Below are 24,768 nucleotides of genomic sequence, written 5' to 3' on the forward strand. Positions count from 1 at the left end.
GTGAGGCTGTTCCAGTAAAACACTATTTGTCAGAATGGGCGGCCGGCTGGATCTGGCCTGTGGTTCACACCTGGCTGACCTCTGACCTGGGTTTTTCTTCTCTTTTACAACACAGGGTCTTTAGGTGACAGAATGTTAGTCTTAACCAACTCTCACTCTTTCTCACGCATGCACGCATGCACACACACGCACGCACACGCGCACACGCACACGCGCACACGCACACGCACACACGCACACGCACGCATCATACTCAAAGGGTGTCATTCTCTTGAAGGAAAGCAGAAGGTGATTTCTGCATTTGTGGTGGAAACTTGCGAAAAGCATCCTCACAGCTGAGAGAGGAGGTGGCTCGCGTGCCCCCTTTTCCCGGACGGGGCTCCTTTACATTCTTTGGTGGGAAGAAAGGCATGATTCGGGGGTGCCTTTGTTAGCTGCACGTGGGTGCCTTGCACATGGCTGGGTTTTCAGGGCCAAGTTCTGTTGTTTTTGTTGGTTCTTTAAATGTGAACAGTGCAGTGCTGCCTCTGCCTGTTCTCTCAGCCCATGGGACTGTCTTCACCCCCTCGAGGGGTGTGGGGATCCTGGAAGACAAGGAATTTGCTAGTGTCATAAACCCGCGGCAGAGTTTCAACCACGGATGCTGAGATCTCTCAGTCTCTCTGTCTTTTCGGTTTGGGTCTGTTTCAAGTCATTTTGTGGTGAAGGTTTTCAGCAAAATCCAAGCTTAGACCTTGCTGAATGAAGGAGGCAATACTTCACAGTGACCGGAGTGACCAATACCAGCCTGTGGTGGATGAGACCACACGCGCCAAGTCGACGGTCTGGGTTAGAAATCATGCCCGCTGTGTACGAAGGGTGGCCTTGAGCCTAGGTCCTTTTAGCTTTCTGTGCCTTCATTTTCCCACCTGTGAGATGGGAGTAGGAAACCTACATGATAAGACTATTGTCAGTGACTATTGTTTAGCGCACAGAGATTAAGAAAAGCACGTAGAACTTAATATAAGTAAAGCCTAGCACCAAGAACACACTTGAGAGATGGCAGCTGCCATCATTACCGCACAGCGTCAATGTCATTATTTAGATGCGTGGGAAACTTAAATCTCTGTCTGTAATCACTTTCTTATGACTTTCTTTCTGTGTGCCTTTCTTAGCTGTTTACCCGTCTGCAAATGTTTTGAGATATACGTATGAGGATTTCAAAAAGGGGGCCTCAGACACTTACGTGACATACCTCATAACAACAGAAGGAAAGAGACGTTCTCAGGGCTTGGCTGAAGTCTTGAAGTACGAAGTCGATGTTGGGAACGAGTCAACCACGCACGGTTATTACAACGGGAAGCTGGAACCCCTGGGCTCCTATCGGTAATAGCCTAGTGGTTCTTGCCCTTTGGGGCCGAGCCGCGAGAGTGCGAAGCTTTCCATGCCTGGGGTGGTGGCCACGTCTCAGCTCCCTCTTTCCTTCTTGTCATCCCATAGGGCTTGTGTGGCCGGCTTCACCAACATCACCTTTAACCCTCACAATAACGGACTCATAGATGGGGCCGAGAGCTACGTGTCCTTCAGTCCCTATTCAGATGCAGTTTTCTTGCCCCAGGATCCAGGTAGAGAAAGAACAACAGTGCTGTTAACATTTCAGCGGGCTTTTGCTTCCAGTGTCTACAGAAGGCCGGGAATCTGCACGCCCCCCTTGGCTCCCTAGGAGGGCTGGTCTCTCCTGTCGGAGGTTGAGATGTCACGTGGCCATCAAGACCTGCCTCCGCTTCCTGGAAGGAGGTCCCCACCAGCCCCTGCCTCCCACTGTCTCTCTCCTCTGAACGCCAGTTGCCCTTCCACTCTGCAAACGTTTCGTCCTTTTTTCTCAGTGTGGTCATTTGTGTGCCCACGTGCCAGGCACACCATTTGACTTTCACTGCACAGAACCTTTGAACGTGAGGGTCAGAGGAGCCGCAGAAATTGTCTTGTCCAGCTCCTCGCTGAGAAACGAGGCTGTGGAGGCCCAGAGAGGGGCAGTGACTTGTGTAGAGGCAGGGCTGACCCTCATGCCTCAGACTCCTTGTCAAGCACTCCTGTCCTCTGTCCCACAGAACGAAGTGATTCAGGAGCCTCAAGGACCCAAGGGGGTATATACCCTACCTTCAGGCCAGAGACGAAGCGATCAACTGGTTCGGTAGTTTGCCAGGTGTTTACTTGATAGCTGTTCACTTCAGGAAAGAAGCCCCAGGAGCAAAGTTCAGGGAGTCCGCACTCCCGACCCCAGTAAACAAAGGGGTTTTATGTCGCTTGAGCCAGTGCTGTGGGAACTTCTGCTCGTACGTGGGTCTCACAGAGTCAGAGAGGTGGCAGGAACCGTGGGGAACATTTTGTCTAGTGGTTTTTAAACAGGGGTCGCTCCACTGAGCAGGACCCAGTCCCGAGACCCTCCCCGCCCCCACCCTACCTCCACAAGAGCGTTTCTGCCTGGTTTTTTATTTTATGTATTGGGCTGCTGCATGCAATCTCATTTGAAGAAAGATGGCAGCAGTAAGAACAACTCAAAAATCACGACAGCCCGGTTGCTATGTTTGCAGTTGAGGAACCTGAGGGGAGGGGAGCCGTGACTTTCTCAAGACCAGCCTGTTAGTGGTGGGCTGGGGCTGGGGAACCCGGCTCCCAAAGGCCTAGGCTGATTTTATGTCCAAAGATATTTAACACACACACACACACTCTGGTTAGAGGACTCTGGGCCGGTTGTTTGTGAACATCATTTTTTTAAAACTTAATTTAATTTTATTTAAATTCAATTGATGCATCATGTATTATTAGTTCGTGAGCATCTTCTGAAGTGCCTCCCGTTTGGACTTTTCTCAGGTGTCATCTGCGGAGCGGTTTTTGGGTGCATCTTTGGTGCCCTGGTGATTGTGGCCGTGGGAGGTTTCATCTTCTGGAGAAAGAAAAGGTGACTGTGTTTATGTTGATGATAACTCCTTCCTTCCTTCCTTCCTTCCTTCCTTCCTTCCTTCCTTCCTTCTTTCCTTTTTTTTTTTTTAGATTTTCTTTGTTTATTTGTCAGAGAGAGAGAGAGAGCCTAAGTAGGGGGAGCAGCAGGCAGAGGAAGAAACAGGCTCCACTCCGAGCAGGGAGCCTGATGCAGGACTTGATCCCAGGACCCTGGGACCATGACCTGAGCCGAAGGCAAACACTTCACCGACTGAGCCACCCTGACATCCCAGTATTCTACTTTTTTTTTTTTTTTAAGATTTTATTTATTTATTTGATACACACACACACACACACACAGAGCACAAGCACGGGAGAGCAGCAGGCAGAGGGAGAGGGAGATGCAGGTTCCCCGCTGAGCAGAGAGCCTCACAGGGGCCTCAATCCCAGGACCTGAGCTGAAGGCCGACCCTTAACTGACTGAAACATCCAGGCACCCCCCAATACGCTGCTTTTTAAGGCAGCTTTTTACTATGGAAAATTTCAGACATTCACACAATTGAAAGGACTGGTGTCATGGGCCCCCATGTCCCCATCATCCACCCTCTTCGCCGACCGGCCAGTCCTACTTCATCTCAGCCCTCCACCTGCATCAGGTCCCGGCGGACACGGCAGTGTGGGGTGATCCCTCGGAACTGCGCCCTCTGGTTCACGAGTCAGTTTGGTGGTGTTAAGAGATCTCATTTTAGAATTAGCTAAGTTTGAACACATGCGCTGTCTGACGAGCAGATAGGAGCTTTGCCGCGATGTCTACAGTAATCCGTGATGTGACACCGAGGAGCGTGAAATAAATGTGCGTAGTTAAATAGTAAAAATAGCAACTCTGTTTTGAGCGCTTACCGTGTGCCCAGATTTGTGTTTTCCATCAGTCCTCATATTCACGGGGCTCCAGGAGGCGAGGACACACAAGCTGAGTGTAGGAAGTGTGCAAGGGAACGTGAACCCGGTGTTTGCACTTCATCGCTTTCCTGTCTGCCCATGTGTGGGGGGTGACGCCTGTGTATCCGCTGGGATCCAAGGGCACTCGTCCCCTCAAGCAGCCACGCCACATTCTTCTGCCGCCACCTTGCCCTGTTGGGTTGACAGACAGATTAAAAAAAAAATTTTTTTTTTGTGAGGGAGGAGTCAAAACAGCTTTATTGTTTCTTGTTAAAATAAAAGTTATACATGCTTGTGGCAAAAAACAAAACAAAACAAAAAACAAAATAGAAAAGAAAAAAAGAGCAAAGAAACTAGATAATTCATAATCACATCACCTGCACAAAACTACACTTAACATTGATATGATTGTGAAACTCACACATGAACACACACACACGAACACACACACGGAATCATTTGTATCATTTTCTGGTCTGCTTTATTATTTAAGACATTGCGGACAGCTTCAAATCTTCTTCATTTTAAGTGGATACAGAGTATTCAACTGTATGGAAATTATTCATCCCATTTTCCTGGTGTTTTCAGCTTTGGTTTTTTGTTTTTTTTGTTTTTTTTTTTTGTTTTTTCGTTTTGCCACGGTTACTTAACCTGTCCCTAAATCTTTGGGCACATTCATGATTATTTCTTTAGGCTAAATTCCAGAGTGGGCAGTTGCTGGCTCAATGGGTAGGATGCATGTTTTCAATTTTTTTTTTTAAGATTTTATTTATTTATTTGAGTGAGAGAGAGAAACAGAGAGAGAGAGAGCACGGGCAGGGGAGAGGGAGAAGCAGGCTTCCCGCTGAGCAGGGAGCCTGATTTGGGACTTGATCCCAGGACCCCGGGATCATGACCTGAGCCGAAGGCAGACGCTTCACCGACTGAGCCACCCAGGCACCCCTCAATTTTGATACATACTGACAAATTGCCCTCCAGAAGATGTTTTTTTTTAACCCAATATGGGGTTAGCCAGCAATGCAGGAGAGTGCCAGGAGCGCCACCACCGTACCCGTAGTGGAGATATTTTCTAATTTATTCCGTTAACTCATCAGAAGGGCTTTCTCAAAGAACAGTGTGAAAAAATGACTCTGGCTTTAGAAAAGGGTCATGCTGCTGATATACATTTATCCAAAGATATTTCTAACAGTGTCCTGAACAAGATTCTGTCGTACTCTCAGCTGGTATGAAAGAGAGTTACTTCAGAGATTTGTAACCAGTGTGTGCTGCCTAGATTAAGCTTAGTGTCAGGGAACAGGATTTAGTGTCATATATATATAAAAGGCATTTTGTAGATACATGAAAGGGGAAAAGCCCAGAATTACCCTTTTTTGGGTCTTAATGGGTCTTTGTTTCTTTTAAAACAGGAAAGATGCGAAGAATAATGAAGTATCCTTTTCTCAAATTAAGTAAGTCTCTGGAGTTTTGAGCTTTATTTTAAGACGTTTAATCCCCCAATCTGTTCAGTGACTGGAGAATTTTTGGTGGAACGTGCTGTCATTTTTTCTGATGGACACATTTGGCCGTGGTCATCCAGAAGTTCTTGCTAGCTTCGTTTTTCTGCAAGGAGTCTCTGTTTATTATGCCCTGAAGCCAGCAGCTTCCTTGCCATGTTCCACGGCAAGTAAAACATTACTTCCATATTCTATTAAAGAATATGGATTTTGTGATTTTTAAGGAAAAAATTATCAATATTTAGGAGAAGACCTAGCTGGAAGTCACAAAGCCAATGAGTTACATGAGAGGGTCTAGAAGTGAGTTTCCTGATTTACATTTCAGTGTTTTGTGAATAACATTATAGTGACTCCCCCTCCCCCACGTATCACTATGGTGTTTGTTCTTTTGGGAAGATGTCTACTATCATTTCTAGAGTCATGATTGCGTCAGTGTTTCTAATGGCTTGTTTTTTTTCTTTCCCTTCCTGTGATGAAGACCTAAAAAGTGAGTAGCTGCCTTAATTTTTTAATAACTTCTATTTTTCTGTTTTGAGTATGAACTTTATTGAATGTAAAAAAATCCTAAGACGTCGTTCTGTTTTCTTAGATCCAAGTTAATCAAAGTGGAGAATTTCGAGGCCTACTTTAAGAAACAACAAGCCGACTCCAACTGTGGGTTTGCAGAAGAATATGAAGTAGGTGGTTGTGAATAACGTGTTTTTTAATTGCTTTATGTTTCTCCTGAAAGTTGGAAAACCGCCGGTTTTTGTTGCAGGGGGAACCGCTGGGTGAGAGGCGGCCCTGTTAGAGGGGAGTGGAGCCCTTGCATGTCCCCGGGGGGGTCCCACTGTGGCCATGTGGCTGTGGGCACTTAGATGTACCCCCACTGCTAGTGGTTTGTGTGTTTAATCTCGTGGAGAAATGAAGATTATGCAGAGAGAGGGAGAGAAACTGGGCGTTTCAGCCCGAGGGCTGTTAACTGGAGTAGTTGGGAAGCCGTGGGGGCTGGCATGGGGGCTGGGGCTTACGGGCCTGCGGCCCATGTCCATTCCTGAGCATTCTGTGAAGTGCTGCGGAAAGAGTTTCTGTGTTTCCGTCCCCGTGTGCTCGAGCCACCCCCGCCAGCCCGGAGCCCTTCCCTCAGAACGGCCACGCACACTGCACACTCGCCCTCCGCGTGCTGCCCTGCCGCCCTCCCCGTGCTGCCCTGCCACGGTCCCTGCACTGCCCTGCCGCCCTCCCCGTGCTGCCCTGCCACGGTCCCTGCTCTGCCCTGCCGCCCTCCCCGTGCTGCCCTGCCGCCCTCCCCGTGCTGCCCTGCCACCGTCCCTGCTCTGCCCTGCCGCCCTCCCCGTGCTGCCCTGCCACCGTCCCTGCTCTGCCCTGCCGCCCTCCCCGTGCTGCCCTGCCACCGTCCCTGCACTGCCCTGCCGCCCTCCCCGTGCTGCCCTGCCACCGTCCCTGCACTGCCCTGCCGCCCTCCCCGTGCTGCCCTGCCACCGTCCCTGCACTGCCCCGCTGCGGTCGCTCCCCCAGCTGAATCTCCTCACCATTTGCATTGGCTTCCTGTGGCCGCCGTAACACATCACCACAGCCTGGTGGCTTAAAACAGCAGAAATGTATTCTCTTGTGGTTCTGGAGGCCCTACTAGGTCCAAAGTCAGGTGTCAGCAGAGCAGTGCTCCCTCCAGCTCTCTGGGGGGATCCCCTTCCTTGCCTCTTCCCGTGTGGGTGGCTCCAGGTGTTCTGTGGCTTGGGGTGCTGTCTCCGCTCCGTGGCCCCCTCCTCCTCCTCCCTGTGGCTCCCCTCGGGGTGTCTTGGGTGAGCACTTGTGTTTGGACCTGAGGCCCACCCACAGGGTCCAGGATGATCTCACCTCAAGATTCTCAACTCAAATCCATCTGCCAGGACTTTTCCAAACGCAGCTCACATCCACAGTAGCGGGAGTTAGGACGTGGGCCTGCCTTTCTGGGGCCACCGTTCAACCTACTACACGACTCAGAGCACAGCTCGGGAGGACGTAAATTCTGTCTTTGGGTCCGTTTCATCTGTGACGTGTTGCCTGTCACTGCTGTCCAGCGTTTATTTAATTCCGCCTCATTGTAACGTTAGGTATTTCTGCCTACACCCCGCTTCCCAGGTTGTAAGGTCCCCGAAGGCAAGGATTATCCTTTTTCTTTTAGTTGAACCTCTGCATTCCTTTCCAAGGGCTGCCGTCACAAAACACCACAGACTGGTGGCTTCAGACAACAGAAAATTATTCTCTCACGGTTCTGGAAGCCCGCGGTCCACAGTCAAGGTGTTGGCGGGGCCATGCTTTGTCCGAGCCTCTAGGGGAAGACCCCGCGGGCTTCGACCAGCTTCTGGAAGCCCCAGGCATTCCTGACTTGTGGTAGTCTAACTCCTCTGCCTGCCTTCAGCTCAGCATGGCCGGCTCTCCTGTGTGCCTGTATCTTGGTGGCCCTTCTCCTCCTACAAGGACATCAGTCCTGTTGGATGAAGGGTCCACCCTACTCCAGTATGACCTCCTGATTTTGATGACCGCTGCCAAGACCAAAGTTCCAAAGAAGGCTGCCTTCCCAGGTCCCAGGGATTGGAACATCAGCCTCTCTTTCTGGTGGACACAGTCTAACCCCAAACACCCCTGTATTCCCCTCTGTTCTGTCATGTTCTGTGCTCAATGTAAATAACATCCGGGCACTAAATAAAAGGACAACTCATTTGTTTTGTTTTCAGGATCTGAAGCTCGTTGGCATTAGTCTCCCTAAATACGCGGCGGAACTGCCTGAGAATAGAGGAAAGAATCGCTATAATAACGTTCTGCCCTGTAAGTTGTTTTTTCCGCACGATCTTCCCTTTTCTCTGTCCCTGGCCGTCACGCCTCTGCAATGGGGGGAGTGGGGTCCAGATGCTGACTAGCCACGTCCGCAGTCATTCAGGGGTCCCCTGCGGGGTGCTGAGCCCTGTACTTAGGCGTCTTCCACGGAATCCAGTCCTCAGGAGAACCTTAGGAAGTATATAGTAGAACACTCGTTTTGCAGATGAAGCATCATCCATTAAGATGAACTATAAAGCCTCCTCCACAGAAAGTTCTTTGTGGTCTCTCTTTTGGGTAGGAATTAGGGCACGAAGAAGTTATCAATAGATTGCAGCTGTGTTCTGATTTCGCTGTAATTTAGAGGCTCTGCTGATAATTTTTCCATGAGAACATTTAGAGACATTGTCTTTTTTCTTTGAAGCCGTGTTTTTCTTTCCCGGTCTAAAACATTAACTTCTGCTTAGATTCAGGATTTTTTAGCTTCTGCATACTTTCTCTTCATGCCCCCTACCATCCCTCCTTGTATTGACAGCAGACATTGACCCTTGTTCCAAGAAAAAGGCTTTCAAAATCTGGCAGGTGGGATCCGCCCCAGCACTGCCCGTCCAAGGTTAACTCAGGCTCATTGGCCTGTTTTTGTGATCGTTGCAGAGATTTTCAGAGCCAGAGCTCGTGTATTGTTTTTATTGGGAAAGTCTTGGGCTGAACCTCATGCTGGTCGCCGAGTTTAGAATTGTCGTGTTAATTTGTCCAGGGAGGATGAGTTCGCATGTAGTCAAAGCCCGGGGAACGCAGGTGCTGCTGCTGATCCCTCCACCTGACATTTGAAATTCTAATTATTATTTCATTTCTTGAGTTGGGCAAACTTGTGTGTGCTTTTTTTTTTTTTTGTAGTGTTTATACGCAACTGATAAATTGTGGGTGCATTTTTAAGATCAAAATACGAGGATTTTGTGTTTTAGTTGTGTGTGCATTTTTAAGATGAAAACATGAGGATTTTGTGGTTTAGATCTTTCCACCCATAGTAGTCTTACCTATTCAGTTTATTCTTGAATTCAGTACTGTCTTTTTGTAATGACATTTTTATGAGACTAGAGAAAGTATGCAAACCCTTCCAACACTAGATTTGAATTCTGACCAGATATCAGTGCTTAATCTCTCTGACCCTCAGTTTCCTCATTTGTAAAATGGGCACAAAAGCTGGTAGGGTGGTTTTGAGGAATAAGTAAAATTGCTCCATGTATCCCCTGGCTCATGACACACACCCAAGGATGCTAATAGCAATAGGTTGGTATTGTTTGAGAAGGAGGTCTGGCGTGATGAAGAGCTTGGGCCCTGGCTCCAGGCTGCCCGGGGTTCGAATCCTGGCTCTGCCACTTGACTAGCTCTGCTGGGTAATTGCCTGACTCCTCTGTGCCAGTCTCTTTGGCTGACTGTCAGGATTAAGTAAGGTCATCTCCGTAAAATACCACATGTCACACCTTCAGGATGTGACAGGAGGCCCTTTGTTGCCATTTTGTACTTTTCTGTCTTGTGTGTAACTCTCCTCCCACATTTGCTTCTCATGAGGACCTTTTTTCTCTTAATGCCATAGATGATATTTCCCGTGTCAAGCTTTCCGTCCAGACCCACTCAACTGATGACTACATCAATGCCAACTACATGCCCGTAAGTGGGGACAAGAGCCCAGGGCACCGCTTGTTTGGATGAACTCTTCAGGACTCATGCTTCTGTCTTTGACACTGAATTTGGGTTGCTTTCCATTTTCTAGGGCTACCATTCCAAGAAAGATTTTATTGCCACACAAGGGCCTTTGCCCAACACTTTGAAAGATTTCTGGCGTATGGTTTGGGAGAAAAATGTATATGCCATTGTTATGTTGACCAAATGTGTCGAACAGGGAAGGGTAAGTATCTTTTATTTAAATCATTAAATTAAATTAATGCATTCATTTTGACTGTGGCAAAAGGGTAAGTATCTTAAGAAGCATTTGTCTTTCTAAAGAAAACACTCCCCCAAACATCAGCACCTCTCTTCTTAGAAACTTGTTTTCTGTCTATTTCTCCTCCAGGAGAAAAGTTTAAAAATATGTTTATTTTTATTTTTATTTATTTATTTATTTATTTATTTATTTATTTAAAGATTTTATTTATTTATTTGACAGAGATAGAGACAGCCAGTGAGAGAGGGAACACAAGCAGGGGGAGTGGGAGAGGAAGAAGCAGGCTCATAGCAGAGGAGCCTGATGTGGGGCTTGATTCCGGAACGCCGGGATCACGCCCTGAGCCGAAGGCAGATGCTTAACCGCTGTGCCACCCAGACGCCCCTAAAAATATGTTTTTTTTTTTTTAAAGTATTTTATCGTTACCTTCTTTTGTGGGTAAATATCAATGTTCTCTATTCACGAGGTCACTGCTGGTAGAGTTACAAGCAGTGGGAGTGGGGTTAGCTCTGTGCAAAGCTCCTGGGGCTCCGGTTGTCCCAGTGCTGGGAATGGGCACCAGTGCTCTGTGTCTCTAAGCAGCCAGTGTCTTCACCGTGAGATGAGGGATTCCACCAGCTTGGTGATCAAACCTAATTTTTAGCATTGGAACCCTTCCTCTACCCCAAATCTCAGACTCCTCCCCACATAAGTCTCAGCTCTCCCCTCTCCCCTTTTAATGTCACTTTAATTTAGCAGATATTTATCCTGCCCCCAGTATGTGTAAGGTGCTGTGCTAGGGGCTGGGGAGGGGGAGGGAAAGATAACAACGAGCAGTAAGAGGAGGTTCCCATCGTCACAGAAGCTTGTATTCTGCATCACTTCCTTACATGCAGAGGACAGGCTATCACACAAACAAAAGAACTTTGTTTATGAATGCAAATAAACTTTATGGTGCTGTTGAACCCAGGGCCTTGCACATGGAACATTCTTATAAATATCTGTTAGACAAATGAAAACCGTGTAGTTAAATTAATGGGGAACACGAAGAAGATGAGTTTAGCTGGACTGTTGTTTATCTTGAGTCAGGAGAGAAGTGGCTTTTACTGGCTCTGGGTGAAATGGGAAGGGAGCCAGTGAATTTACTCCATTTATGTTATTTCTTTCCTATAACAACACTCCTCTATAATTATTGTATAGATGGGGAAGCTGAGGCTCAGAGTTTAGGAACTTGTCCACAGGTAGCAACAGACACCCAGCTGGGAAGAGGCTGAGCTGAGAGCATCAGCCCCACGTCATCGTGTGTCCAAGTCCTGTGTTCTTTCTGGGAGCAGTGGTCTAGAAACTGGGATCTTTTTAAAAAATACAGGTCCCCAGCCAGAGTCACAAGCTCTGGAGGTGGGGTCCGGGCATCTGTCTTTAAAGCAAAACAGAACTCCCAGGGGTGAGTCAGATAATCTGGTTTGGAAGCCACCTGCAGTAGAACACACTTGGGGGGGGGGTGGAGGGGGGAGAAAGTGTGTGTGTGTGTGTGTGTGTGTGTGTGTGTGTATTAAGTTGTTTGACACATTAGGAATTCAGATATTCTTGCAGAGCAGATGTTTTCTGATTTTTATTTCTGTTTACATCTGCCGACTGATTTCTATAAATCAAAGACCCAGAGTGATTTAATTTGGTTCTCTTTATTGGTGTCTGCATTTGTATTGTAATTAGCATGGATCGAAAAGTATTGGGGAAGGTCCTCGTTTCTTCTAGCTGCATGGGGTTATGGGTCAGTCTGTTTTTAGTTCGGTAAACAGTTGTGGGCTGCCTGCTGTCAGGAGCTGGCTGGGACTGTGCCTCAGAGAAGGGGCAGTGGTGGCTGGGACTGTGTGCTCAGAGAAGGGACAGTGGCTGGTCTGCTCTAAATCCATTTTCATGCAGAAATGTGGGCTCAGGCTGGGCCAGATCTTCTGAATTCTCAGGAGAAGCCAGAAATCTGGATTTTTTGAGAAACCTCCCAATTTTAAAAGAGTTGGCAATAATTGTAAATTAAAAAAACAATTTTTGGAGTCAAACAGAACCTAACTAAAGGGCTGACCCAGTCTCTGACGCCAGTTTTCAATATCTGGTCTCTCTTGCGAGGCTTTAGTGATGGCAGACAGTGCAACCTGATTTTTTGTATAAAAATGCAATTTTATTCCAGACCAAATGTGAGGAGTACTGGCCCTCCAAACAGGCTCAGGACTATGGGGACATAACGGTGGCAATGACGTCAGAAGTTGTTCTTCCAGAGTGGACCATCAGAGACTTCACGGTGAAAAACGTAAGTAAGAGGCCAAGATGGATAGGTGTCAGATAAGAGGACCATATATTAGTTTGGGGATGATATTTTTAGGTTGATATTAACCAATATTTTTTTAATGCATCAGAAAAATACTTTTGCTCTCTTTTTACAGAATGAAAACTATCTACTTATACTCTAAATCAACCCTTTACTTTCTTAAGAGGAAGTTCATATTATTTATTTATTTTCTCATTGAAGTGTAGTTGACATTTAATATTATATTAGTTTCAGGTGTACAACATAGTGACCCAACAATTATATACTCTACTCAGTGCTCACTAGGATAAGTGAAGTCACCGTCTATCACTATACGATGTCATTACATTACTGACTCCATTCATCCCTGTGACTCATATATTTTGTAAGTGGGAGTTTGTACATCTTAGTCCCCTTCACCTCTTTCACCCGTCCTCTGACCCACTTCCCCTCTGGCAACCACCAGTTTGTTCTGTGTTTTTATCAGTCTGGTGTTTTGTTTTGTTTTGTTTTCATTTTTGTTATCATACGCTATTCCTGAATGAGATGAATCTTAAGAGCCTAGCTCAGCAACAGCAACTGTTCCTTCCACTTTCAGGTGACTTCTGTATAGGGCTTTTGCTATAAACCAAGGCCCTTTTGGCTTATTTGGCTGCAAATATGAATCAGGAGTGGCAATTTGCAGTTGGGAGCAGTTTATGAAAGCAGTTACGTTGATAGGATTTCTGGGCATATACACATGGCCTCACCTCCCAAAAGTTCTGAAAAAAAAAAAATCCAATTACATGGTGTAGGCACCGCAAGAAGTCAGATGATGTGTCTTTTTTTCTTAAGGGTGTTTAGAAATAGAGGCAATGAAGTCACAATGATATCTTTGGGGGAGCGTGTAAATTGGTATAACCCTTTGTAGTTTGTATCAAAAGCATAAAAATGACCATTCTCCTTTGATGGGCTGGTTCCACGTTTGAGAGTCTGTCTTAAAGAAATAATCTGAAATATAGGGCAAGGCTTATTATTCACAAGGAGTAATCTCAGCATTCTTTATAACGGAGGGAAAATTTGGTATAACGGAGGGAAAATTTGGTATAACAGAGGGAAAATTTGGAGCGTGTTCAAATATCTAGCTTTCAGAGAATAGATAACTAAACTATAGGTTACCTTGTCAGTGTATCATTATTTAGCTATTAGAAATGATGGCTGCATAAACTGCATAATTACCATGAGGAGACGTGAGAGTGCAACTAAGTGAAACATACCAGGAGACAAAATTTTATGCATTTTGCAAATAGTGCACCAAAGAAAAGCCTGGGAGTGGATTCAGTCGAGTTGACTTTTATGGGGGGGGTTGGTGGGTTAGGTTCCGGTTTACAAGAATTATCCTTGAGGATTCCATAAGTCATGGATATAGGGTAGTATATTAAGTGTTAATTCTTTACTGATTGCTGTGCTCTAAGGTTCTGATTTCAATTAATATTTCAACTCCTCTGCTGGAGGTGCTGTCAAAACTGTTACACACAGATGCAACACACAGTGGTTGAGAAACCCTCATCATATACGTATTTCTATAGATTTCTCCCATTTTATTTATTTATTTATTTTTAAAGATTTTATTTATTTATGTGACAGAGAGACAGCCAGCAAGAGAGGGAACACAAGCAGGGGGAGTGGGAGAGGAAGAAGCAGGCTCATAGCGGAGGAGCCCGATGTGGGACTCGATCCCGGAACGCCGGGATCACGCCCTGAGCCGAAGGCAGATGCTTAACGACTGCGCTACCCAGGCGCCCCAAGATTTCTCCCATTTTAAACAGACCAGATTATCCTCGGTCGCTTTCAGTGCTTGTGGAGGGGAATCATGGGTGGATTTGTCCACATCATTTAAACAAAATTACCACGATGTTATCATTTTTGTTAACTAAACTCCAGACTTCGTTTGGATTTCACATTTTTCCACGAAAGCCCTTTCCTGTTCCAGAAGGGAATGAATCCAGAATACCACGTGGCATTTAGTAAAATACTTTTTCCCCCCTACGGCTCCTTTTTATTTACACAAAATGCATGAATATATTTTCCTTTTTAAAAGTGGGAACAGAGGAGGTAGAACTAAACGTTTCTTTTGACTGCCACTCCTAACCTTAGTCCCTTGGCCGCTCTGCACAGAGAATGCTGAAAAGTCCAACCTCCCCCAGCCCCTTCCTGTCTGCTCATCTTACACAGCTGCTTTCCTTCTTTGGATGAATACTTCTGGTTAAATTTGTGATTGTCACCTTTGTGTGTCTGAGACTTCACAGTCCCCTCTCCCTCACTCTGCCTTTTTACTCTATTCTTCTCCATATTTTGAACCATGTGAACGTACTGCTTTTATAATGTATATACATAGAAAAATGGGCTTCAAAAGGTAGCTCTCATAAGAGATGGAAATGCCTAGAGTCCAGTTGTAGGTAGGAGGCTGAGGTCAGTGCCCAGGGCTGGGCATAATGAGCACAGTTGAATTGGGACGGGAATGGTCCAGCCTGGGGGGAGTGCTGATAATAAAAGGTACCTGCTTTGGTCTGTGGTGGGAAACCAGTCTGTGTCATAACTAACTCTGTTACAACAAGATCCACTTTCTGTTGTCTGTCTGATGTTGAAATAGATGTGTTTCTTTGTGTGTGTGTGGGGGGGTCCCTTTTCTCAAACTCGTGCAATTCTAGATATTTACTTAGCGCTCACTGGTTACCGCCGCTTCATGAGACTCTCTGGAAAGCATGTGGATGGTGAGCCAGCTCCTGCCCCAAACATCTTGATTATCAGAGCTGCGTCGGTGTAATTCATTTTTGGTGTTTGGGTTGATGACATTCCCAGGTGGGCTCAGGGAGGGGCTTCCTGAAGCTCTAAGGAGCTATAGGTCTGAGACTGTGAGTGCATTACTGGCAGGCCCCTGTAGCGGGAAAGGAAAGTCTGGACTCAGGATCAGAGGAGGAGGCACCTGTGCTGCATCTGAGCTGAGTGTGGGGGAGTCGCTTTACTTTTCAGAATCTTTACATATTGGCATATTTACATATGGGCATATTATGTAAATATTGGCAATATTTACAATATTTACATATGGGCATATTGTGAGATTTGATGAGCACGTCAAAGTCTCGGCAAGCACTTTAGCAGCTGTTGTACCAAAGTAAAATTGCAATTTACGTTGTAACCGCTCCTGTGCAGGTGCGTGTCGGTCATCCCGTGCAGCTCAGTCTCCAGGGACGGCGCCACTTCACTTGGCCCTCTTGGACGCTCACCTCTTTCCTTGGCTTTTAGATGGAGACGAGTGAGAGTCACCCTCTGCGACAGTTCCATTTCACGTCCTGGCCGGACCACGGCGTTCCTGACACCACTGACCTGCTCATCAACTTTCGGTACCTGGTCCGTGACTACATGAAGCAGAGCCCTCCTGAGTCGCCCGTGCTGGTTCACTGCAGGTGTGCAGACGGCGGTCCGTGTGGCACAGATTTCTCATGTCATTACAGACGCTTTAGAAAAGCAACACATAAGAGCGAATGCAATAGGCATTTGCAAATTCAAGAAAGGTTTGGATAAGGGACCAGGGACTGAACAGGGATTGGCAAACCGTAACTTGTGGGCCAGATCTGATAGAACGCCTCTATTTTTTTTTTAAACTGTAATGTATTCTAATTTATTTCTTATTTATAAAACTTTCTTATAAAATATTTCAACCTCACAAAAATAGAGAATAATAACAATCTAATGAAGTATAACGTGAGGTCACGTATGTTTCTTTTTGTTAATAAGATCTTACAGATAGAAAGTGTCTACTTATCAGTCTCCTTCTTACACAATTAAACGGGGTCCTAAAGTGGATCTGAATCACTCCTTTGCATGCATTTGTATTGTATTTCATACATATCTATGGTTTTATATAGCTTTAAACTTCTTTTAAAAAAGATTTTGTTTATTTATTTGACAGAGAGAGACAGTGAGAGAGGGAACACAAGCAGGGGGGAGCTGGAGAGGGAGAAACAGGGTCCCCGCTGATCAGGGAGCCTGACACGGGGCTCAATCCCAGGACACTGGGATCATGACCTGAGCTGAAGGCAGACGCTTAATGACTGAGCCACCCAGGCGCCCGTATAGCTTTAAACTTTTACCGGATTTTATGATATATACCTCATTCTGCAACCTCCTTTCTTCATTCAGCATTTTGGTTTGTTACTTAACAAAGTTGGAACACATAGTTCTATTCATTTTATTTATTAACAATTTTTTTTTGGCATACAAAAACTATCTAAATTAATGTATACAAGTTCATGAGTTTGGAGGTATGTACACCTGTGAAACCATTGCCACAATCTCTTTGGCTGCCTGTTTTTATAAATAAAGTTTTATTGGAACAGAGCCATGCTCATTTGTTAATGTCTATAGTTACTTTCATGCTATAATAGCAGAAAGAGACCATTTTGTCTGCAAAGCCAAAGATATTTATTATCTGGTCCTTTACAGACAAAGCTTGCCCCCTGCTTCCTGCTCTAGAACAATAAGACACTAGCTTTCAACCTAAAGAAATTAATTTAGGACAGGGGCGCCTGGGTGGTTCAGTTGTTAAGCATCTGCCTTCGGCTCAGGGCGTGATCCCAGCGTTCTGGGATCGAGCATCGCATCGGGCTCCTCCGCTAGGAGCCTGCTTCTTCCTCTCCCACTCCCCTGCTGTGTTCCCTCTCTCGCTGGCTGTCTCTCTCTCTCTGTCAAATAAATAAATAAAATCTTTAAAAAAAAAAGAAATTAATTTAGGACAGAAGAAAAGAGGGGCTTTGTTGCTCTCTGCGGAATAAGTTGATGAAACTTGCTGTCCTAGGTTATGGTGGTAACTTGAATGAAACTGAGATTCAAGAAGCCCTAGCAAGATGTTTTATTTGTGGCATTTGACTCAAAATGAACTTTAGGGGTTGGGTTCCAGTCCCAAGCTAACGCAGTCCAACTTGCCAAGATTTCAGCTGAGCAAATGTTTAATGATCCTGGGCATTGATAGTGGAGGAGAGCAAGATATATGTACAAATGGGGACATTTGAGACTTTTACGTTAGAGTAACCCATGGTGACGTGCTCATTTCTTTTTCTCTTCAGTGCTGGGGTTGGAAGGACGGGCACATTCATTGCCATTGATCGTCTTATCTACCAGATAGAGAATGAGAACATGGTGGATGTGTATGGGATTGTATATGACCTTCGAATGCACAGGCCTTTAATGGTGCAAACAGAGGTGAGGCCAAGCTCTGTGTGTGGGAGGCTGCTTTTTCAGTCTCTTTTTAAAAGGTTGCGTCATGTCACGTACTTGGGTTAAAACATTTCAGACTTCTACATCTTCCTGGCTCTGGGCTGTGAGGGAACACTGGATTTCTTTTACATTCTTAACTGATGTGTGATTGAATGGTCTGATGCAGTGAGATGGTGGTAACGGATATTAGCCATGGTGTATTACAAAGCAAGATAATATCAGGATTTCCTACCTTGCATCTACTAACTCATCAAATAATCTGAACTTTGGCTTCTGGGTTCTAAACTCATAAAACTGGTATGATCATGCTTTGTTTCTAAGAAGGCCTGACCATCCTTAAAATAAGCTCATGAACGGACTCATCAGATGTTAACGATGTGAATGAAATGGCTCCATGTTGCTTTGTTAATATGGCTGTGTGTCCTCACCCAGCCGAGGAAATATTACACAATGTCAATTATCGTAGCTACAGGGGGGTGGCTGGCCAATGGAGAAGGTGAATGCTTAGTATCCACAATGTCAGTTGGGTAAGACCGTTGGATTTGGCTTTCCCTGAAATGTTCCTGTTAAACATTGTTTTCGAGTCATGTTCTCAACAACTGTATTGGGAAATAGCCTTCCTCGACGCTGTAGGGGTGACTGTGCCTTGACCGGGATGAGAGCAGAATATTAATTTTGTATCAGGCTGTCACCCCGTACCAATTTAGAACTCTCTGAATATGTACCGTGTTTTTGAGTCTAGCAGGGAATGTTCTGGAGGCCTGGGTACACTGTGTGCCTTGGGGTGAGCTGCACGGTTGTGGTAGAAAGAGTGAAATTCACCTCTGTGTTGGTCAGAAGAGAGATTTTCTTTTCTCTGCTGTAATTATGTAGAGTAGGATTCAGTCTTTTATCCCCTTTTGAGATACAGAAATCTTATACCTGCCTACAGGTAAACTTGTTCGTTTTTTTTTAAAATTTTTTATTTAAAAAATTTTTTTGAGAGAAAGAGAGAGTGCACGCATGCATGAGCAGGTGCGGTGGGTGGGTGGAGGGGTAGAGAGAGAATCTTAAGCAGGCTCCATGACCCCAGCGTGGAGCCCCATGTGGGGCTGAGATCACGACCAAAATCAAGGGTCAGATGCTTAACCGACTGAGCCACCCAGGCGCCCTGTAAACTTGTTCATCTTAAAATATCTAACAAAACAGGATTATATGGAATATATTTTTTTCTATTACTTTTTCTTCCCCAATCCTACTCCCTAAAGGTAGCCAATGCTTATACTTTGTATATATCATTATAGGTTTCTTTATGTACATCTGTAGAAAAACACATGTATACACACAGACACACACACGGTATTTTTTTTTTTTTATGGCTAGTGCTTTTTAAAAACTGAGTACAGTTGACACATAATGTTACTTTAGTTTCAGGGGTAGACATAGTGATTCAACCAGTCTATATGTTATGTTATGCTCACCACAAGTGTAGCTACCATGTTGCCATACAACCCTAGTATCATTGATTATATTTTCTATGCTGTGCCTTTTACCCCCTTGACTTATTCATCCCAAAACTAGAACCCTGTACCTCCCACTCCCTTTCCCCCATTTTGCCCATCCCCCACTCCCTCCCCTCTGGCAATCACCAGTTCTCTGTTTCTGCTTTTTGTTTGTTTGTTTTGATTTTAGATTCTATGTGTAAGTGAAATCATATGCTATTTGTCTTTCTCTATCTGACTTACTTCACTTAGCATAATACCCTTTAGATCCATCCGTGTTGTCACAAATGGCAAGATTTCGTTCTTTTTTATGCCCGAGTAATATTCCATTGTAGATCTTATACCACAGCTTCTTTATCCATTCATCTATCATGGACACTTAGGTTGCATCTATGTCTTGGCTACTGTAAATAATACTGCAATAAACATAAGGGGGCATCTATTTTTTTCAGTTGGTGTTTTTGTTTTCTTTGGGTAAATACCTGCTAGTGGAATTACTGGTTCATAATGGTATTTCTATTTTTAATTTTTTTGAGAAACCTCCATACTGTTTTTCACAGTGACTGCACCAATTTACATTCCCACCAATAGCGCCCGAGTGTTCCCTTTTCTCTACATCATCACCAGCACTTGTTGTTTTTTGTCTTTTTTCCCCTGCCATTCGGACAGGTGAGAGGTGATATCCTATTGTCATTTTGATTTGCATTTTCCTGATGATGAGCGATATTGGGCATCTTTTCATGTGTCTGTTGGCCATCGGTATATCTTCTTTGGAAAAATGTCTATTCAGGTGGTTTGCCCAATTTCTAAGCAGGTTTTATTTTTTGATGTTGAATTGTATAGGTTCTTTATATATTTTGAATATTAACACATAGAGTATTTTTAAAAAATTGGATCCTATTTTATATATAATGCCGTGCTGTGATTTTTTTTTTCTTTTATAGCATCATGGATATCTTTCTGTCAGCATATACCTCTTCTTCCTCTTCCTCTTTTTAATGGCTACCTGCAGATTCTGACAAGGTTGCCTGAGGGTTGTCCCCACCTGACTCTACCCTGCTTATCCCCCTTAACCTGTCCCCTCTGTTGAAAATCACAGTTTACTCCTTATACCGCACATGCTCGCTAACCAAGTAATTCTTGTTGGACTTTCTCTTGTTTGACTATATATGTGCATATTTTCCTCCACATTTGTTCTTTGCTCTTCGCTAAGATTCTGGGACTCCTCCTTGGGGTGGGGGGATGGGGAGCGTGTCCCCCTGGTTAAGAATGATTGATGATGAGAGTCTTGCTCTCTGTGGTTTCAGATTTCACCAGAACGTGGCGGCCTCTTGATAAGTGTGCGCTTGAAGGGGTGGGGGTGGGAGTTGGTGGGTTTGGGGGCGTGGTGGTAATCTGAAAATCGCCTTGGGTGCTAATAATCTCTGGGACCTCTGCTCATTTGCTTTCTCTTTTTACTCTGCTACAGGACCAGTATGTTTTCCTCAACCAGTGTGTTTTGGATATTATCAGATCCCAGAAGGACTCAAAAGTAGATCTCATCTACCAGAACACAACGGCAATGACAATCTATGAAAACCTTGCCCCCGTGGCTGCGTTTGGAAAGACAAATGGTTACATCGCCTAATTCCAAAGTCAGACCTTTCTGGACTTGCCCAGACCGTCACACCCACAGCAAAGGAAAATGCCCCGATGTGGACATGTTTTTATATGTCTAATATCTTAATGCTTTGTTCTGTTTTGTTAGAACTCACTTGAGGGTGTGAAGGTGCACATGTGCAGCATGACAGATGAGAAGTTGGGGCTGTCAGGGGCTGTGGATGGGCGGTGAGCTAATAACTACATTCCTGATCACCAATGGGATGAGTTCACTTTTTTTTTTTCTTTTGTCTTGAGAATTATGGAACACCAGGAAAAGTGAGCTATGATTTTTTTTTTCTTTTTCAAAACAGATTCTTTTTAAAAAAGACTATTTTATATGATTCACATGCTAAAGCCAGGATTGTGTTGGGTTGAATATATTTTAAGTATCAGAGGTCTATTTTTACCTACTGTATCTTGGAATCTAGCTGATGGAAAATACATAATTGTGGATGATTATCATGTAGGGAGGGGGTACGTGGTGCCTCTTCTGCCTGGGTTTTCTATTTGAACATGTGCCTTTTCTGAATTATGCTTCCACAGGCAAAACTCAGTAGATATCTCTATTTTTGTATTGAATCTCATAATTGGAATATACGGAATATTTAAACAGTAGTTTAGTATCCAAGGTTCAGCCTTCTCAGTAACATTCCTGTTCTCATTCGACTAGAGGAGGCCTCCCCTCTCCCCCTCCACTTCCCCTCTTCCCTGTTTTGTGCTCTATTCTTTCTTCCCTTTTCCCTTCCCACTTTTCCCCAAAGACACTTCTGTTGGGCCACGTTCAGCCCATTGGTTGAGAGTGGAAACAGGTATCACCTTGAGAATTTCTGGGGCGGGGCGAGGGAAGCAGAGGAACCCTACAGTAACATAATCTCCTTTTCTTGTCCCTGTTTTATCCTTTTTCTTGTTTCTGTATTTGGTAAGAAGGATTATTTAAAGGTGCAATATGTGACTTAGTGATTCATGATGCTCTAGGTTTTTAGTAATGTTTTACTCAGGTTGGCATTTTATGTGTGTCTGTGTGTCCGTATATATGTGTGTGTGTGTTTAAAAGCGTGGCAATCTGTGAACACTTCAGTGTGAAAACAGTGTCTGATTAATCCCTCCTCCCTCAAAGTCCACTGGCTTTAGTCTATCTGCAGTGACACACACCCGTATCTACTGTATATATATATACTAAACTCTTAAAACAGTCATTCCTTTGAATTGAGGTGTACAAAGTTTGAATTTGTATCAAAGATGTAATTATTTTTAAAACCTCTTTTCACTATACTGCTGCTGTAATTTGATTTTTTTAATGTAGATTAATTTTTTTTTTTGCTTCAGGTGGTGTATCCACCAGGAATTTCAGAATTTATGTGGATTTATTTTATTGGTACATAATCTGTAAACTTCTCAAGGCATTAACATGAAAGGATTTGTTTCTTTTTATTTTATATTGTGGCTCAGGTTATATTTTGAAGCTTTGAGTTTATCCTCCTATAGGCAATGAAGTATGTAAGGTCTTATGAAGGAATTACCAAGTCCCTGGGATCCTGTGGCCATTTTCCACAGTAATAAATCCTGCTGTAAACTCAGGACAATGGTGTCCAAGTGAAAACGGGAGCGGGGTCTTCTCCGAGTGCCCTGGTCACCGTTGACCTGGGGGAGCCCTGTCTCCTGACCCTGCCGTGTTCCTCACTCTGTTGGCACTTTGAGAGCTGACTGGACATGTTAGTGGGTTATGAAGGGTGAACCACAACCGAAAGCCTTTGTTTCAGTTTGGAGGTTTAGCGCTTGTACGTCTTTTGTCCCCTTTTCCCCTTTGAGGTACTGAAAGGATTAAAAGGAGAAGTGGTGACGTGTCGTGTTTGGGGAGAACTTTCTTCCCACGTAGAAATTGCACTTTTTGCCGAATCCTTGCTCTCTTTCATGGCAAGCAGTTCATTCAGCATCAGGCCCTTAAAGGAATGGGTTATACAGGACTGGGTGCGCCCTCTGGACTTGACCTCAGAGTGGCCTTCGGCTCTTGAGGTCTGCATCAGGGAAGTCACACGGCCCCAGGCTGCTGAGTGATGCCGGGTTTGGGCAGGTGGCTTCCAGACCTTCACACTGGTCTGCCCCTCGATGCACGCAGCTCTCGGGGAGTTCCCTGACCACATCGAGAGGCCCCTGCCCTGGGGAGAAGTTCTGTGGGCCACACCCCTCTCCACTTCAGGTGTCAGGAAGCCACTGGGATGGATGTGTAGCTGTCAAGTCCAACACAGATGCTCTGCGCAGCCCTGCCAACATCCCTGCCATGGAGAAATCGGCGGGAAGGACTTGGCTCTAAAAATTCCTTTAAAAGGTCAAAGCAACAGTAATTGTAAACCTATTGTATAAAAACACACGAAACCCCCCCCAGAAACCCTCCTCCCTTCTGCCTGATACGGGTTTGGGAAATGGGCAGCAGCCGAAGCAAGCCACTCTCAGATGTCATTCCCAATCCAGGGAAGAAGGCTTGTGGTGGAGAGGTCTGGATTCCACATGGCAGGTCACACGAAGGTCACGATGCTTCTTTGCATCCTGAAGAAGGCTGGGTTTGGGGCCGGTGGGGGTGGTGAGGGTATTTATAGCACAGTGATTGAAAAGGGAAGATTATTGTGTAAATATAAAGGACACATGGGCTGGGGGTTGGCCATAGAAAAGAGAAGGTGCTTTTGAGCTCCTGCCCCAAAGCCTCCCAGGAAGAGCGAACTAAAAATTGAGGAGTCCAGTGGAATCGGGGAGATGGTGTGACCGTCCCTGCTTTAGTATTTGCCAGTCGCATACAGAAAAACAGCCGGGGTGAAAGACTGGTGGTCAGTTGGTTTGGGGGATTTGGGTCATTGGTACCTTCTCCCAAAAGCAAGGATGTTTGCCTCCAAAGGTAAACCTAGTGACACAGGGACCAGTGGAAAATGACATTTGGGGTCTGTTCCCCGTGGGCACATAGGGACCTGGCTGGACTTTGGTACATTTGACTGCACTGGATTTGGGCTTCATCGAGTCAGAGGCCCCTGGGGGATGGGGGCCAGCTATGCAGCTTTTCATCTGAGATAAAAAAGCCTGGTTTTCTTTTGCAGTGTTGGGCTGTGCTTAGGGGGCTAAACGAGTCTTGGCGATGACCTTGATTTGCCTCAAAAGTCCAAGTTCTGAGTTTTCAGACTGTGTAGCCGTCAAGTGTTCGACATACTGTAGCTTTTTTCCCTTGGGCGCACATATGAACAGGATGTATGGATATGGACTCTAAAACTGTAATTTTCTTGTAACTATTTTGGAATGATGCATATTTCTAATGTTTGTTATACTTGTACAGAGGATTGCTGTTGGTTGCTTTTTTTTTTTTTTTTAAGGAAAAAAATGGCCTGAAAAACATTTTTTTTTAAAAAGACTCACAAATACCAAATACAAAAAATATCAACACATTGTGCCTTTGTTTCTTTTTTTCTACCCCCCCCTTTTCACTTTAGGTGCACACCATCTCATTTACAAAACAGTGTCCTGGCTGGCATGTAACTGGGACATCCTTAATGAAAACATGTGTCCCGTTTGGATTTCCCAGCTTGTGTGTGTTTGCAGGGCTGGTGCAACAAGGTGCCACAGGCCAGGAAGCTGAGACAACAGAAACTTACTCTCTCACAGTCTGGGGGCCTGAAGTCCAAGATCAAGGAGCTGGCAGCCTGATTTCTTCTGAGGCCCCTCTCATTGGCTTGCAGATGGCTACCATCTCCCTTTGTCCCCACATGGTGTTCCCTCTGTGCGTGTCCGCGTCTGAACCTCCTCTTTTTATCGGGACACCAGTCATAAAGGGTTAAGGCCCATCCTAACGACTTAATGTTTCCTGTAGTCACCTCTTTAAAGACCGTATCTCCAAATACATTCTGAGGTACTGGGGTTAGGAGTTTAACATACTAATTTTGGGGAGACATCATTCAGCCCAAGACACACATCCAAGGAGACGACGTGAAGAGGAGCCTTGGAAGAAGTGAGTGTGCATCTAAGATGTGGCTGCGTGTG

General features: G+C 45.1%; 1 protein-coding gene across 1 annotated transcript in view; it reads left to right on the forward strand.

Annotated features, from left to right (window-relative positions):
- Positions 1-24,174, forward strand: part of PTPRJ (protein tyrosine phosphatase receptor type J) — a 161,413-nt gene extending 137,239 nt beyond the window's left edge. Inside the window, exons 12-24 of the mRNA XM_057317052.1 lie at positions 1,155-1,365; positions 1,480-1,604; positions 2,851-2,938; positions 5,265-5,306; positions 5,830-5,838; positions 5,941-6,028; positions 8,069-8,159; positions 9,745-9,818; positions 9,922-10,056; positions 12,257-12,376; positions 15,659-15,819; positions 17,479-17,614; positions 20,579-24,174. Coding sequence (XP_057173035.1) covers positions 1,155-1,365; positions 1,480-1,604; positions 2,851-2,938; positions 5,265-5,306; positions 5,830-5,838; positions 5,941-6,028; positions 8,069-8,159; positions 9,745-9,818; positions 9,922-10,056; positions 12,257-12,376; positions 15,659-15,819; positions 17,479-17,614; positions 20,579-20,737 — 1,439 coding nt within the window. The 3' untranslated portion in view covers positions 20,738-24,174. The remainder of the gene's footprint in view (positions 1-1,154; positions 1,366-1,479; positions 1,605-2,850; positions 2,939-5,264; positions 5,307-5,829; positions 5,839-5,940; positions 6,029-8,068; positions 8,160-9,744; positions 9,819-9,921; positions 10,057-12,256; positions 12,377-15,658; positions 15,820-17,478; positions 17,615-20,578) is intronic.
- Positions 24,175-24,768: the final 594 nt, after the last annotated feature.

The sequence above is a fragment of the Ursus arctos genome, unplaced genomic scaffold, assembly GCF_023065955.2.
Source record: "Ursus arctos isolate Adak ecotype North America unplaced genomic scaffold, UrsArc2.0 scaffold_23, whole genome shotgun sequence".
Lineage (NCBI taxonomy): Eukaryota > Metazoa > Chordata > Mammalia > Carnivora > Ursidae > Ursus > Ursus arctos.